Genomic DNA, 17,036 nt, shown 5'->3' with positions numbered 1-17,036 from the left:
GGAACACGAAAAAATACGCCGCGCTCGAATGTTACAAACTCTGGTCCTGTAAATTTTGTACGCTCGAAAATTGTGTGAAGTTGGATAAATGTTGTGCATGTGGTCAATGGAGATATTCGTACGGAGCACCGATCGCGACCCACGCACCTAATATCGGCACTTGCTTGACATAACTGTATGTAATCGGAAGTACTTTTTTGGCTCAAAAATGGACGTGTTAATTGACTTATTGGCAAAAAAACAATTTGTTCTTTTTTTATGATCTTTCTTTGTAGCTATCCGATGACTTGATTGTCACTTCTTATTTACCCCAAAAGTTATATATTATAAGTTAAAGTGTCAAACCCGATACGATAACATAAACTTGTATACAAACAAGAGTGACGTAGAATTAAAGTCCAGAATATGCATATATGCAAATAATATTTTAAGCGTAAAAAAGAAGCCAAACAGAAATACTGGATTTAGTACGGAGTAGTTAAGAGAGCAGGTATTTCAATTTGGGACCGTTGAGGCTGAGTCCATGGTTTTAGTGGAGCAGTTGAAGAGCACAAATGTTTTGACAACCTCTATTCTAATCCCAATTTTGATGCAATTTCATTCATACCCTTTTATTCTGTCAAAATTGCAGGAGGAACAATGCAAAACATAACATATTGTGACATTCTTGAATCTAAGTTATACAAAGTTAGCCATTTTTTTTTTCTTTTCATATTATTAACCGTTTCAAATTACTTTTTATTCGAAAATTGTTGCAAATATTGCTTTATTTTTTTCAGTTAATCTTAATCCAGCCGGATAATTAAAAAAGTATTTATCTAGTGAACATACTTCCCTTTGCTGCTTTGCAGATATAGGAGGATATATAATTTACCACCTTCATTTGTTAAATGTGTGAGCTGTTCATCTTCAATGCTTTGGTTGAACTTGAAGGTAATACTCATATAGTACAAATTGTAGATAATAAGATGTGATGTCAGGATTAAGGGAGTAGATATGTAGTTTGTGGCATCAAAGAGACTAACCTTCAAAAACTCGTGGCACGTCTTAGAACATATACAAGCACAACACTAAATTTAGTGTTGAAATTATATTATTTTTGTAGAATTTTACCAACAATTGTTTTTTACTCTAATAACATATCAAATTTCACACTATAAATGTCATTCTCTATTATGATATCAAATAATATTTATTACTAAATATTTTTAGTTAAAAAAAAGGTACAAAGTATTAAAAAAGATTGTTACTAAACTTGGTGTATTCCTATAGCTACACTAAAAGATGGTGTGGGTTATAGCGTGTGGATGGGGATATTTAACACCAAATTTAGTGTCATGCTGTTTGCATTATTAGAGTTGGCCTTATCTACAATCCAATCCTAATATGTGATGACTTTATCATATGATATCTACGTGAAAAAGTCACAAAAAAGAGGAAGTATCTTCATTATCATTAAGGTGGATTTCCATCAGATCCACATGTCGTGAGTAATGATGCATGATTCTACATTATATACTCGACAATAAGCCTTGCACCCATAACATTGTTTTTTTTTTTTTTTTAAGGAAGACACTGTACTTTGGGTTGTTGGGCTAATTAGACACGCGTCTCATGTAAACGAGATATGTACCAACACATTGTGATGTGGACAACATCTCTAGTTCGACTTGAAAATTTTAAGGTGTTTGGAGGAATCAGTAATAAACAAATTTTGCGCTTTCTAAGTTTTCGAGAGTTCTTGGGCGAAAATTTATTTCTTCGTGAGTTCGATTTATATTTTCTAACTTCATCTCTGTTTACCTTTAGCGTGTGGCATAGTAGGGTTTGTGTTTCGTGACATTATCACGTATTTTTTATAAATACGTTGATCAAACACTTGAAGAATGGTTTGAGTGGAAGTGAAATGATCTCAGATTTAGGAGAAGTCTGAGTTGAAATCAACGGGAGCTTATAAATAAATTAAGAGAAAAATGAGAGAGACTGCTATGATTCTTTAAAAGTAAATATATATATATTATGACGTTTTTCTAACCGTCTCTTTAAACGATTGCTTGTCTGCTGCTTTTAAATGAATCGTTGGCAACAATGTAAGTATTTGTTTTTATTTTAAATATAGAATACCGGTTTTACCTTAAGTCAACCAAGATTTCAATCAATTTATTAGGTTTGTTTTTTGTGTTTACCGAATATTGCATAAAAAAAACTCTCTACATACCAAACGCACCCGACATTGTTGTAGTAATACTTTATTGTCTAAGGCGTCTTCATATAATTTCAAGATACTACAAGGATTGTTAGCAAACATTTTCCGCTCTATAATAAACAATCAAGCCACCAGAGCAAACTAACTATCCGGAAAAAGAAAAGAAAAGAAAAAAAGGAGATGAGCAACTCTCCAGCAATCTCAACGCCTCGAGCGTCGGAGTCGAAGCCGTGGAGGCCATTGACGTCGTCAAAGTGCTGCTCCGCCGACGACGGGACGACGGTGCTGTGGAGGCTGAGACGGCCGGCGCGGAGGTCCCGGGGCAGCAACAAGGCCGTGGCACAGTCTTCGTCGTCGTTTCGGAGGCTGTCGTTCTCGGACCTGAGCCGGTCGTCGTCGGCGAGGTTCACGGAGGACTTGGCTCAGAGCTTCGGGTCGGAGCTGTGGGACTTTGGGCTGAGCGAGCTCCGAGCGGTGACGCATAACTTCTCGAGCAACTTCTTGCTGGGCCAGGGCGGGTTCGGGACGGTGCACAAGGGCTACGTCGACGACAATCTCAGGCACGGTTTGAAGCCTCAGCCCGTCGCTGTCAAGCTTCTCGATATCCAAGGCTTGCAAGGTCACCGTGAATGGCTCGTAAGTTCAAAACAAAAAAAGCTGCTATTAGCTTTAAACTATTGACTTATAGCTTTTTTTTTATATACTAAATAATCAATGTAAGTCTCACCCATCTATAAATATAGCTTCCTTTTATGATATATATATATACATATATATAAAACCCAGCTTTAGATAAATAAAATTAGCCTAATGAAAATATATATATACATATATATATAAAAATATATTCTCTTAAGTCTTGTAGCTCAATCACTGTCCAAATCTGTCAAATTTTGTATGTTATGTACACATAGCTGTCGAATTTTGTTTTGACGTGCGTTTGATAAATCTTTTATAACAAGACTATTAGTTTAATAAGTTTATAGAATCAACAATATATATATATATATATATATATATATATATATATATATATATGTTATGTCCATTTTCTTTATTGGTTTCGGTACTCTTTTAGTTTAATAAGTTCATAGAATCAACAATAAAAAAAATATATATATATATATATATCCAAATATATATATATATATATATATATATATATATATATATATATATCCAACTCCGTATGAATTTACATAAATTATCTTGTATTCAAATTGACATATATTAATATATAATAAGAAACTTTCTGGACCAAATATCGGTTTTCCCTAGAAGAAATGATTTAAGTATAGAAGCGCTGAAAATCCATATATTGGCCTGCAAAAAATGTGTATCTTTACAACAAAATCGAGTATGCGTTCCTTCATCCATGCAGGCAGAGGTTGTATTTCTGGGGCAGCTCAGGCATCCAAATTTAGTAAAATTAATTGGGTATTGCTGCGAAGACGAAGAAAGGCTGTTAGTATACGAATTCATGCCCCGTGGGAGCTTAGAGAATCACTTGTTCAAAAGTCCGTTCCTTCTCTCTCGATCGCTACATGAAGTGTGTATATATATATAGATGTTTGTCTAGTCATAGCAGTTGATGAACGAAATTTAATGGAATTTCACAGGGCTCTCAGTGTCATTGCCGTGGGGGACAAGGTTAAGAATCGCAATCGGAGCAGCCAAAGGCCTCGCGTTCTTGCACGGAGCCGAAAATCCAGTCATATACCGAGACTTCAAGACCTCCAATATCCTGCTTGATTCTGTATGTCTAGCAAGTAATTCATCAGATCAAATATACACTACTATGTCCTCATCATCAAAAACAATTTCTAAAATGTTTAACTTTATGTCAATAGGATTTCACTGCAAAGTTGTCGGACTTTGGACTAGCGACAATGGGTCCCGAGGGCTCGAACACTCACGTCACCACAAGGGTCATGGGTACCTATGGATACGCCGCCCCCGAATACGTCTCTACCGGTATAAGTTTTATTTGTTAGAAAATAAATAATATATGAAAAAAAAAAACAAATGTTGGGGGCTTTTTTCAATTTTGTTAGTAGTATAATTTTTTGGATGGCCAAATAATCTCAGGGCATTTGACTACTAGAAGCGATATCTACAGCTTCGGGGTAGTTCTGCTAGAGCTCTTGACGGGAAGAAGAGCGATGGACAAATCGAGAGCGAAGAGAGAGCAAAACCTTGTGGATTGGGCTAGACCGTACTTGACGAGTAACCGGAGGCTGCGCTACATCATGGACCCGAGGCTCACCGGGCAATACTCTGTCAAGGGCGCCAAGGAAATGGGTCTACTAGCCTTGCATTGCATAAGCTTGAACCCTAAAGACAGGCCTAAGATGCCCGTCATTATCGAGACGCTCGAAAATCTTCAACACTACAAGGACATGGCTGTGTCTTGTGGGCAATGGCCGACATCCGTGAGGTCTGTCTCAGCTCAAGGTAAAATGCAAGTCAAAGGTGTGAATTTCAGGAAGTCTTCTCCCATTTTTACTCCAACAAAGAAAACATAAGCAAGTGATCATATCCTCTGTGGCTTGATGAGACAATTGTAAGATAAGATGGGAAAAAGAAATGCATAGTAGTGTGTGAGGGAGGAGATTTATTTGGAGGTGCCAATGCGTAGATAGACCACGGAGGACATGTTGGACGAGGTATATACGTACATACATAACCTTGTTTGTAATGAGAGTAATATAAACTACACTGCAATAATATTACAAAATCTGCGTGACTCGAGCCAAAATGAAAGATTGGGAAAGTGACATGTATTTGAAATTTATGGCAAGATTGTCTAGTTTGAAATCGGAAAATTAAATATATATATATATATATATATATATATATATATATGCATTCCAAAAAATGTGTGAATCTCGATCCATTTTTTTTTTTTTGTAACACAGAATCTCGATCCATTAAACACTTATTTTCTCCCATAAAATAACTAAATGTGTTATTTGTTAGAATAATTGATAATAAAGAGTATTTATTACTTTGTGAATGGCTGATTTGTGGTTAAGATTTGAGTGGAGTCCACTCATCGGAATTAAATAGTTCCAACATATTCATGATCTTCATAGCGAGGTGTATAAGATCGAATATTTATTTGTCAAATTGGAGTTAAGATAATGAAAACTTGAGGTGAATGTGAGTTGAAAAATAATTCATGCATTAACACAATGCTTTAACAAGCCTTCTACAAACAGATATATCTACTTTTGTTTAGTTGTCGATGACGTTTTAATTTCTTCCTAAAAAGATACCTAGTTACTTGTTAGCACAAGTTTTTATGCTGCAAGTTATCTCGACTGAACAAAAATGGGGCCAGATTTTTTTTTTTTTTTTAAACGGCGTATAAATCAATCCAAATTCTAATGGCTACCGAGAATAATACATTGTACGTAACCTCATGAACAAGACAATCCATATCAATACATCATTTGACCTTATTATTCATCTCCGTCAATATGTGCACTCCCACGCCTCTACCAATATATAACAAAATTTTAAATTAAAAAATAAATAGAAACTCCTTACAAAAATTCCTACACCCCGAAATGGCTCGATAATTTAAGTGTGAAAGGTTAGACATAGGATGAACAAGGAGGGTCGGTTTGACTTTTTCAGTCGTCGAAAGCGATAACTTCTTGGGTGACATGGAGGACCTCCTCGACCTCGACGTCCTTGGCCTCGTATTCTTCGTGTTCGTCGTCGCTGGCCTCTCCGTCCCTCAGTTGACGCCTCAGAGCCTTCTCTTCTTCGCTGAACCGCTTCCATTCCTGGATCAGCTTCTCCCACTCCTCCTTGAGAGCCTTCCTCTTCTCTCTCTCCTGCTCGCTCAGCAGCAGCGACACGTCTTGGTCCTCCGCCTCGTACTTCTTGCTGTACTTCCTCAAGTTCTTGAATATCTCTTCTTCCTTCTCCGCGCTCAGGAACGACGCTGGCCTCGGCCGCCACAAAAACTGGAAGAAGTGGTCTTTCAATATCCGGTAAAGCAGTTTTCCACTGAACGACCAAATGTTGAAACCGTTCTCCATCTCGTGGACAGAGGTTACAGCGGTTGCCACGTACCTATCGGTGAAAATTGAAAAAATGGAAATAAATCATTTGGGCCTTAGTGTAAATATGGATAATACAGATACGGGATATATATACCTTCCTGTAGGATCCCATTCGACATCCGTTGCCATAAAATGCTCGGCTGTTGTCATGGTCTCCAGCTCATCAACGTTGTAGAATTCCAACTGTCCGTTGAAATTTTTCAAACCCGCGAGAATGATGTATTTGCCGGTAGGTGACCAAAAAAGCGCATTGGCTTGCTTGCCCTTGAGCGTGATGAGTTTAGAAACGCGCCCTGAGTTGTTAGGGCCGCGCATCGAGTAGAAACTGATGTCGGGTCTCGGGTTATCTCCGTGGATGATGGCAAACCTGTGACCCTTTGGCTCCCAAGCAAAGGCAATAATCTTGTCATTCTTGTTCTGGAGCTCCAACACCTCGATAGGGATGTCCCGTTCTTTTATGCGGAAGAGCTCAAACCCAGTGTATGTGCTCTTTTTGGTCTTCGTGTACCGGTCAACCTTTACAGCAAGGTAGTCCCCGTTGGATTGCCAGTAGATTTTGCAGTCACTGACGCTGAACAAGTTCTTTTGGCGGAGCTCTTCTTTACCAGGGAGTTGAAAGAGGCTAACCTGTTATTAGAATTCGGTGGAACATCATCAGCTACACCCACAAAAACAATTTTAAAAAGAATATATAATTAGAAATACTCACCCTTGCAGGTTGATTCCCTCCCCCTAATTCTGGAACGAATAGGGCAATAATCGGATCAGTTGGTGACCAACTGAAGTCCACGACATTATCAACCTTTATGGACTTCTTGTCAACGAGAGAAAAGGTTTCTGTTTCGTAAACGGAGATGAGATTCTTCCCAATCCGTGCAAAAAACTTATCCTCCTTGTCACCGCTCCATCTGGAAAAACCACGGCATTCGAATAAGTGTTGTGCCAAAAATCGATTGTAATATAAAAATTGCAAACCAAGAAAGATAAAACAAAAATTAGTACTTGAAAACAGGCCACGATACTCCTGCAACGCCTCCAGTTCCTCCGATCGTGAAATCGTTCGGTGTTCCCTTGAAATCTCTCATCACTTTTCCAGTTCTCACGTCAAAGATGTTGATGACAACCCTCTAAAGAAGATCACAGACGATAAGGAAAAACAGAAACAAGAACTACACAGAAGGAAAGAGTAGCAAGTACTCACATTAGCCTCACGTGGGTTGCTTGTTTCGTGGCTGCTGTACGTCACTAAATATTTTTCCCCGGGTGAAAAATCAATATACCTAATCTGCAGTGGCATAAAACTCAATATTCTAATAACCAATTAAAAAAGGGTCCATTAGGTATATAGCCATATTTACAGTTTCACATTGCTATATAGCCAACATTTCGTAAATCTAAGGTAAATAGCCACTTCCATGTATTTACACGTGTAAATTGGCGTAAAATACCCCACCATTTTATTTCAATGAAAGGGCAAACTAGTAATGTCACGTCATTTTTATGGCTATTTACCTAAGATTTACGAAACGTTGGCTATATAGCAATCTCAAACGTTTTAGCTGGCTAGTTACCTAATTTTTTGTTAAAAAAAATAATGTGAAAAAAAAGAGAAGCAGCGAAGAAACACCTGGAGATGAGCAAATCTCATCAACCTCTCAAAAGTAGAGTCACCACCCCAAACCGCAGCCCCTTGTCTGTGAATCGTTGCCAAGTAAGTTCCCAGTGGGGACCACTGCACAAAGCTCTCTGTCCAGTACTGTAGCAGAAAAGAGACACATTATCTCATCACACAACATTCCGTAAATGATAACCAATTCAAGTGTTCTGTTTCAGGTATATATACCCGCCAGACTAATTAAGACAAGTGCACTCACGGGGCGTTTGTAGACAGGCTCAGGCTTTAGCTGCCTTGTGTCATTCCACAAGACTTCGGTATCTGATCCAGCGCGTATGACGAACTGATCTCTGGCCTTTTCATCAGTGAGCCACTTTTGAAGGTTTTCCTGCAATACAATTACAAGTATCACCGCAAGTACTGTAACTAGTATGAGCAGAGAACTCTGAGCATTAACACCGCAACTCGGCGAAATGTCTGGAAAAAGGGAACCAAATTTTTACCCCGGGAATATATGGCTTGGCCTCCGGAGGTGCCCACTGCTCTGGAACTTTCATGAATTTCTCAAAGTCATCAAACATATAGACAGCAAAAATATGTGCCCTATCCAATTTGTAACCATGAGTCTTCTCCTTCGCAAGCTCGGCTTCCTACAAAGCCAAAAACAAGAACAAGAAGAGAAAATCTTAAATGCAATGTAACTCACAACAATGCAAGAACAGTTTACGGCAATTAACATTTACCAGAGAAGTACTTATTGCAGTGTGGAAATGGAATCAGGAACTAGGATACAAATTGAAACAAAGACACACATATGATCACGCAACACAATTCAGAGTTATGACAATAACAGAAATTCGTGTAACCTAAATCATCAACTCATCAGCAAAAAATCAAGGCATAAACATATAGCAGAATGAGAGGAGAGAGAGAGAGAGGGAGAGAGAATTCACCTGCGGAGTGTTGTACTCGATAAAGCAATATCCTTTGGTTTTATGTGTCTCGGGATCAACGGGCATTGAAAATCCATCGTCCCTAATCGCGCCAATCTGACCGTAGATTTTCTTAATCACACCTTCTAGCTTGTCGTACTTCTCTCGGGGAACGACTGGAAGATTATCCACAAGAATTGTGTTACCGAATCCGGAGTCGAACTCCAAGTTATCGTCTTCATAATAATCTTCGTCTTCGCTGCGAATGCACAGTCCAATTGGAATCTACAACACAAACGAATCAAACAAACAAACAAAAAACACCAACCTTTCAGCTACAAAGCTCTCGTCGGGAGGAAGGTGAACAGCGTCGAGGTCGACCTCGGAGAAATCAATGCCGAGACTGGCTGCCGTGGCTTCGATCTCGTTCGTCAACTTAGCGATCGCCATTATTTTACCTTGCGTCGGAGATTCGATTTTGGTTTCGATTATCTAAAAGGTCCGGTGAGACACGGTGGATGAATGGGAGACTGAGATAGACGGTGAGCGAGGCAGTATGTTAGAGAACTGTCGACGACAAGCACGGCCAGACAGTCCGCGAGCGACGGACGAACAAGAGTATTTTGGAAAAAAAAAAAAAAAAAAAAAAGAGAGAGAAACACCGAACCAGTTATATTCCGACGAGGCGACCGGTTGTTTCTGAAGCTCGACTTTCCGACAACGCGCGAACAGCAAGACGGCGAGCAAATGAGCACAAGGGTGTTTCTGTGTATCACAATGACTGCTAGGGTTATAAGGGTGTTTACACTTTACAGCGGGATTTTTTTTTTTTTGGCTAGAAATTACAGTGTGATTTTAATTAGGTTATTTATTATTTATATTTTTAATTTTTTTTTAAATCTTAACTGAGGCGGAAGAAATTACACGAATCGCTGAAAACGCGTGCCGCTTATCAGAAAATCGTCGAGCTTTTAAAAATTCCAATTTTTCTGGACAATAATACCCTTGTAACGATTCGTTAAATCATACCATAGCGTTCATATCCGACGCTGTAACAACCAAGTTTGCATCACCGTCCGCAGCCTGTGGCGCTCCATCCCGGATGAAGTAGGTCGCGCTCGGGCACAGTCTCTCCTCCTACGACTGTACCATAACTTGGCATTCTCGGTCATGACTCTCGCCAAGCTTCGCTGGGGACCTAGACTTGCCGCAATACAGGTACGAGTCGCACACTGAGATATATCTTAAGCAGATTGGCTTGATGGTTCTGTCGATCATTCCGATCAAGTTGGCGAAGCAAAATGACGAACTCGGCCGGCCCTTGCCTACTCGATTTCGCCAGACACAAGGTCAAGAAAACCAAAGATTTTAGTGATTCGCTTAAGATTTGGAGAAAGAGAGAGATTTTCCTAACGAATTCAAATATTCGAGTCTGTTTGAGAAATAAAGAGTCATTGTGTGTTTGAGCCTGATCAAGGCTTCACTTCCCGAACCTCTTTTTAAAACCATCAAATATTTAGGAGAAAGTTAAATATTATAAGGGTCCATTAGTTATATAGTCATATTTATATTTTCACATTGCTATATTGCTATCTACACGCGTAATTGACATAAATAGTAGGGTAATTTAGCAAAATAGCCAAATCAAACCTTTAAAATTGCTAAATAGCCAAGGTTTTGTAAATACTAAGTAAATAGCCAGATATCATTTAAGACATATCTGAATTTACTAAAAAAACCCAACCTTTCCCGCCCATGCACACGGTTTACTTAAAAAAAAAAAAAAATTAAATGAGGTAGCGTGTAACGAAAAACGAGGAACATTAACTGCAATTGATTTCCGAATATCTCTCAACCATTTTCATACGCCATTAAGAAAAAAAATCTCCCAAAAATATTTCAAATCCTCTCCTCTCTGCGACGAACAGGGTACTCCATTTGGGCGACCGACGAACAAGAAAAAACTTCCAGACCACCTCCTCTATACGGCTCCAACAGGTATGCATGTGTGATTTTTTTGCAATTGAAACTCTTATTTACCAATATTCAACCTCGATTTATTTCTTAAACTATGAAAAAATTTATTTTCAGCCTCGATTTACTTCCTAAACAAAGAAAAAATTTTCTTTTTTGGATTCGATTATGAAATATACGGTATAGAACATTCATCTCCCTATATATTGTGAGTCCGTGTATTAATTGGCTATAATCCCAACATTTACACATAACCTTGTTCATGACCTCGAAATTTTGGGGAACCGACTATTGTGAACGAGTTTGACGAATTAATCTTGATATGTTTGTCAATATATTGATGCGTGGTTAAATGAAATCAGGTTTCGGTGTAAATGTATGGGATAAAATATTGTGAATGCGTTAAAAATGGTTGTGTGTTTACTGTTAGAATGGAAGAGGTTTTGAATTTTTTTGCAGTAAATCAGAGTAAATATTGGCAGTTTCAAATAGGTTTTGACGTACTTTGCAGTAAATCTGAGTAAATCCGAGTTTTTAATCCTTGGGTTTGACAACAGTAATGGTTGTTAATATGTGTAGTAAATGTATGTAAATATTAAGAACTTTTATTTTTGGATTCGTGTAAGTGTTTATTTACGCATATTTACTGCATAATTTGTCGTATCCTGAACTTATTTTCATAGACAGAATGAAATATGATTAAACAAGATTGCATTTATTTCAGGGCATAACCACTTAACTCACCATGGCAAGAACAAAAACTCCAGCTGTCAAAAACAAAGAGCTAACAATTACACCCTCTTCTGAAGTAGAGGTAAATTTAACGTTTTATGATATGTTTCAATAAATATGTTGGCCTAAGAATATTTACAACAAACCTATTTACAATGATGTTGCGTAATGATATTGTAGGTCCCGGCAAAACCTCCAAGAAAAATAGTTAGATCCCGTAGAGAGAAAACAGGGAAAGGATCACAAACTACCCACACCGACCACAAGGTAATTTCAAGATAAACGTTGACATCATATGTATTTATGAGTAGTTTGAAACTAACTTGAATTTACAGTTTGGCGAGCTCATAATCCCAAAAACAATCTGGGATACACAGCAGCTTTGATATAATGTATTTACTCAAAAGAAGTCTGACAACTGATTTCCAGAAGAATTTATTCAACCAAGGACCATTTGGAAAGTTCCAACACTTACAGGGGACCACATACCCTAAAAAGTTAATACATCTACTGGTCTTATCACAAGTACATTCCGAGGACCCTACTGAACTCCTTTTCAACATAGGGGGTAATGTTTTGGCATTCAATGTCTATGATTTCGAGCTCTTTTCAAGTACCCACAATTTTTATTTTTATTTACATAACTTTATAATTTATAATAACTGAGAACATGATAATTTTTCAGGATTGAAATGCGGGCCAATTCCTGACATTGACAACGACTTGCGCCCTGACAACTCTCTCAAAGATGAGTACTTTATGGTGAGTGGTACTCAAAAAGCAAGGTATTTACTTGGAATGTTGTCAGGAAGCTTTGGCGGCAGTGATGAAGATAGGATTGCCCTGATGAATGTGTGCATCCTAGAGCTTATGGTGTTACCAAGGGAACTAAAGGTCGAAATCAATGATAAACACCTTCGTATGGCGGCTGACCCTCAACTGTTTTCTTCATATCCATGGGGCCAAGTCAGCTACAATGCACTATGTGCATCAATGAGGAAATTGCAAACTGGTTGTGTTGGTACCAAAGGATTCAACATTGAGGGTTTTCTTCAACCCTTAGTTGCATGGGCGATTCAACAATGAGGTAATTCCAGAGTTTGCAGCTCAAACCTTCACAACCCGCCAACCAGAACATAACATTCCAAGAATGTTAAAGTGGGCGTTTGATTGCACCCCAACCTACGATGAGCTCAAGGTGGCCGTATTCGAAAATACCAAGGTATTTACTATAACATAACATTTATGTAAATATTTTAGTGTAAATACTAACAAAAATTTGATTTGTAATACTACAAACAGATTAGGATAATCCCCGTGATACCTACGGAAGAAGAGTTTGCATTGGGATTCGAACCACATGATGAATCAAAACCCACTCTACGACATCCTCCTAGGGACAGTGACATAAGTCCGGCGTCCAAAAAAGGGAAATCAAAGGTCACCAACAACGCAACCTCCTCAAACAATTCAGCTCCGAAAGATGTGAACGAGGAAATCCAATTTCTCAAAGACGACTTAGATTTTACACATCGCAGAATGTATAAAATGCAAAAAGAAATAGAGGACGTTAACGAAAAGTACAACAAGTTGGTGGAAATCGTAAACAAGTTTATTCATAGAGAGGATAATTCCCCTCATGCACCTCACAATATAGTAATCTCCTAAACATTTACTAATTACTGTATTTCTTGTATTTACACTAATTAATGTATTTCTAGTATTTACAACAAACTTTTAAACAGGTTGAAGGGACACCCAACAATAACACGGAAGACGTTATCGCGCACGATAGTGATGAAGAAGACATGAACGAGGTAAATAATAGTACCTGAATACGTTAATATACTTAATATTAACATTGATTAACGTTGTGAATTTTCAGGTTGAAGTAAACCTTGACAAGAATACCGAACCTAATGCTCAGATTGAAAAAGAAATGACACAAGTAAATTCGGCCCAATCAACTATATTAACATAGATTAACATTGTATATCTAAATTCATTCGTATTTACATATGCACACAGGCTGAAGACGCCACCGTTGTACAAACCAAAGTGACAACAAACATCGTGGCACAACCTAATGCACAGCTTGAACAAGAAGTATTGGAAGAGGCAATCAAGTCATATCAATTGACATTGACAAAATTGGTATGGAAAATGCTACCTTTTCAATAACATCAACCAATGGTTTACTTATTTCTGCATGAAACACCTATAAGAATTATATTCTATAATATTTACAACTTTACAGATGAAAATGAGGTCAAAGAAAGATAAAAATGACAATCAAAGAGAGGAAGGACAATCTTCAATTCAGCCGGTTGAGTACGTAGACGTAAACATCCAAAAAGAGGGCACGGTAATGTTTGTAAATAATAAAACTTCAATATAATTAAATCTACACATATGACTAGTAATTCTAATATTTATATGAACCATGACAATGTGGAGCATGACATATCACCTCTGTTGGGACCAGACAAACTAGTGAATTACAGCCCAGTATGTTAAACAAGTTTATATTTACAACTAAAAGATTTTTGTAAATAAATGATTAAAATATTTCCAGGACTCATTGAAGAGATTACAAGATGATTGGAGATATATGCTGGATAACGTTGACATCGTTGCTGCGACACAGGTCCCCCAGGTTGGTGACAATAAAGCTCCAACCGAGAAGGACGAAACAAGAGTGATAAAGCGTCTCAAGAAGAACGGCGAACCAGTTGCAATGAAGCTTGCAGTCAATGAGAGACCTAAACGCGTTATAAAGAAACCAGCAACGCTACATTCCCCATATGTCACGAAGAAGAAAGGAACAAAGCAAGTTGATGAGAATCCAAGCAGCCAGCCTAGTTTCTCACTCAACATCGACGATGTCTAACCATTTATCTTGCTTTTTTATTCAACATCCGGATTTTCAAGTTAATTCTAGTACTAATTACGTGTATTTTGGGTTTTATGTTTAGAAACTCTTTTGGTATTTTGGATTGTATGTTAATCCAAAGAAACATACATATCACTAAACTTTGTCATTTCTAAGACCTATATATTATGATGTTAAACTCTTTTTTTGCAATCAAGACGTATGTAAATATAGGTAAATAATCTGTCTACGCATTGTAAATGAACATTCAACCATCATTATTTACATAAGTTTACTTATCCCTACATAAATCAACCAAACTTTACAAGAGTTATTTACAACTTATATATGTTAACAAAACACTAAACTTTGTCATTTCTAAACTAAACTTTGTCATTTCTAAGACCTATATATTATGATGTTAAACTCTTTTTTTTTGCAATCAAGACGAATGTAAATCTAAACTCTTGTAAATGAACATTCAAACATCATTATTTACATACGTTTACTGAACCCTACATAAAACAACCAAACTTTACAAGAGTTATTTACAACGTATATATATTAACAAATCAGTGGTTTGATCATATTTACAAAGGTGTACTTAACCCTATAGATATCTATTTACTGTAGTTATATTTACAGAGTAATTTATTATTTTAAAATTGTAAATAAATTTCAAACAAAAGAGTTCAACAACTTTATTAGTAAAAAACAATAGTTCAACAATAAATAGCATCTTAAAAAAACAGCAGCTAAAAAACAACATGATTACACACATCCTCTTTTATTGTGACCTAGTTATCCACATTTGCTACATCTTTGACGATATGGCTGAACTCTTTCCGACTTGGAACGAAACCTTTTCTCTCTAGGTCTCCCAGCTAAACGTTTCTGAACTGGTGGTGGTATTGTCACAGCATCTGCTGGCAGATCCCAAACTCCATCATGGCAAACAGGAACTACATCTATGGCATACGTTGCACAATAATTTTGTTGAGAATAATATGCAGGTACATAATCAATGGGCCTCAAATTCCTACGATATAAAGCAGCTACAGCATGGGCACAAGGAAAGTCTTCTAGTTGCCAATAATTGCAACTGCAATATCTAGTATTGGTCTCAACAATCAAACGTCTAGCACCGTCAACAACTTCAAACTGACACTCATTAATAGCATAAACCTGTAAATAGTTGAACGTTAGTAAATATCAATGTTATTTACAATGATTTACACAACATTCATTATAAACTTACGTTCATAGTCCTTGCAGCTTCTTGCGACTCAAATAGCATCTTGAGACCAGTATTTGTAAGGCCGGATTGCATTTTAGGAATGAGAAGTCTTTTCTTATTGAACCAATCTTGAATAAGGCTACGATAACACAAAACCAACATGGCCACAGGCCAACCCCTTGCTTCTCTCAAAACTGCATTCAAGCACTCCGAAATATTGGTAGTCATCACATTAAACCTCTTTCCTGGAAAATGACTTCGTGACCACAATTCTGGATTGGCCCGCAGCAAATATTTTTTGATCTTTTTATTAGAGCACGAGATAATGTTCAAAAAGAAATCAAACTCTTTCGGCGTGTAAGCCTTAGCACACCTATAAAACAGAGGCTGAATGAAAGACTTCCCAAATTTTGTTTTCACGTTAGCCCATAAGTGTTGCATGCATATAGCAAATTTGGCCTCAGGAAATACATCATGAACTGCCTTAGGGATTGACAAATTTCTATCCGATACAAATACCAAGTCCTCCTTGACCCCATAAACATGCCTCAATTGCACCATGAACCAATTCCAAGATTTGTCATTTTCAGAATCAACAATACTAAAAGCCAGTGGGAACAAATGATTATCCCCATCCTGAGCAGTCGCCAAAAGTAACGTACCATGTGATTTCCCTTTCAAAAATGTGCCATCCACCGAAATAACTGGCCTACAATACTGGAATCCATGCACCGACGCCCCAAGAGCCAAGAAAAAATATTTGAATGACTTATCAGGATTAACTTCTGTAACACAATATGAACCTGTGTAAATATAAAAACAGTAAATCGGTTATGATATATTAACTGCCAATGTTGCAAATAAATGTAAATACAAATGCAACTCAACATATATTTCCATAAAAAATCAATGCAGAGAGTGATACTTAAAAATCAAAAATACCTGGATTCTTTTCAACAATCAAATCACCAATTATAGGTAAATGACTGTATGATTTTTCGTAGTCACCACGCAACTCTTTTAGCACCTCTGCACGTCCCTTCCACGCCTTGAAATAACTAGTATCAACTTTATATCGAGACTTCATTATTTCAACAACACCAACTGCTGAAATTTTGTCAACCATTGAGCCCCTAAAATCATCTTTAATACACTTGTTTATCAACAACGACGACGCCTGCTTATGCTTATGAACAATAGAAGATCCGTAACAATTATGTTCTTTTACAAACGTCCTAATAACCCACATATTTGATGAAGAACATACAGACGCTCTCATAATCGAGCAACATCCAACATTCAAACATACAATAGTATATCGGGTTTTGCTAGATCTCTGAACCCGGAATTCAAAGTTACCACGAAATGCAATCATGCTCATAGCAGCCACAA

At 37.4% G+C, this 17,036-nt stretch overlaps 3 protein-coding genes across 3 annotated transcripts; 1 reads left to right on the top strand and 2 right to left on the bottom strand.

Annotated features, from left to right (window-relative positions):
• Nucleotides 1–2,222: 2,222 nt before the first annotated feature.
• LOC149400938 (Protein kinase superfamily protein) lies at nt 2,223–5,024 on the top strand. The gene is made up of 5 exons (XM_089611822.1): nt 2,223–2,842; nt 3,588–3,723; nt 3,826–3,962; nt 4,057–4,180; nt 4,295–5,024. The coding sequence occupies exons 1-5, from the start codon at nt 2,387–2,389 to the stop codon at nt 4,729–4,731; spliced, it is 1,290 nt and encodes a 429-aa protein (XP_089467948.1). The 5' UTR covers nt 2,223–2,386; the 3' UTR covers nt 4,732–5,024.
• A 552-nt stretch (nt 5,025–5,576) lies between these two features.
• LOC149400937 (eukaryotic translation initiation factor 3 subunit B-like) lies at nt 5,577–9,678 on the bottom strand. The gene is made up of 11 exons (XM_089611821.1): nt 9,497–9,678; nt 9,158–9,359; nt 8,851–9,088; nt 8,401–8,547; nt 8,157–8,285; nt 7,910–8,038; nt 7,484–7,567; nt 7,285–7,409; nt 6,992–7,190; nt 6,377–6,909; nt 5,577–6,292 (listed from the first exon to the last, which is right to left on the bottom strand). The coding sequence occupies exons 2-11, from the start codon at nt 9,277–9,279 to the stop codon at nt 5,845–5,847; spliced, it is 2,154 nt and encodes a 717-aa protein (XP_089467947.1). The 5' UTR covers nt 9,280–9,359; nt 9,497–9,678; the 3' UTR covers nt 5,577–5,844.
• Nucleotides 9,679–15,208: 5,530 nt separating this feature from the next.
• Nucleotides 15,209–15,872, bottom strand: LOC149400936 (uncharacterized). The gene is made up of 2 exons (XM_089610551.1): nt 15,666–15,872; nt 15,209–15,592 (listed from the first exon to the last, which is right to left on the bottom strand). The coding sequence occupies exons 1-2, from the start codon at nt 15,870–15,872 to the stop codon at nt 15,209–15,211; spliced, it is 591 nt and encodes a 196-aa protein (XP_089466677.1).
• Between the last annotated feature and the right edge of the window lie 1,164 nt (nt 15,873–17,036).

The sequence above is a fragment of the Urtica dioica genome, chromosome 4, assembly GCF_054948205.1.
Source record: "Urtica dioica subsp. dioica isolate 48M chromosome 4, U.dioica_male_clone48M_v1_H2, whole genome shotgun sequence".
Lineage (NCBI taxonomy): Eukaryota > Viridiplantae > Streptophyta > Magnoliopsida > Rosales > Urticaceae > Urtica > Urtica dioica.
The sequence above is the reverse complement of the archived record's forward strand: the minus strand, read 5'-3'. Positions and strand labels throughout refer to the sequence as shown.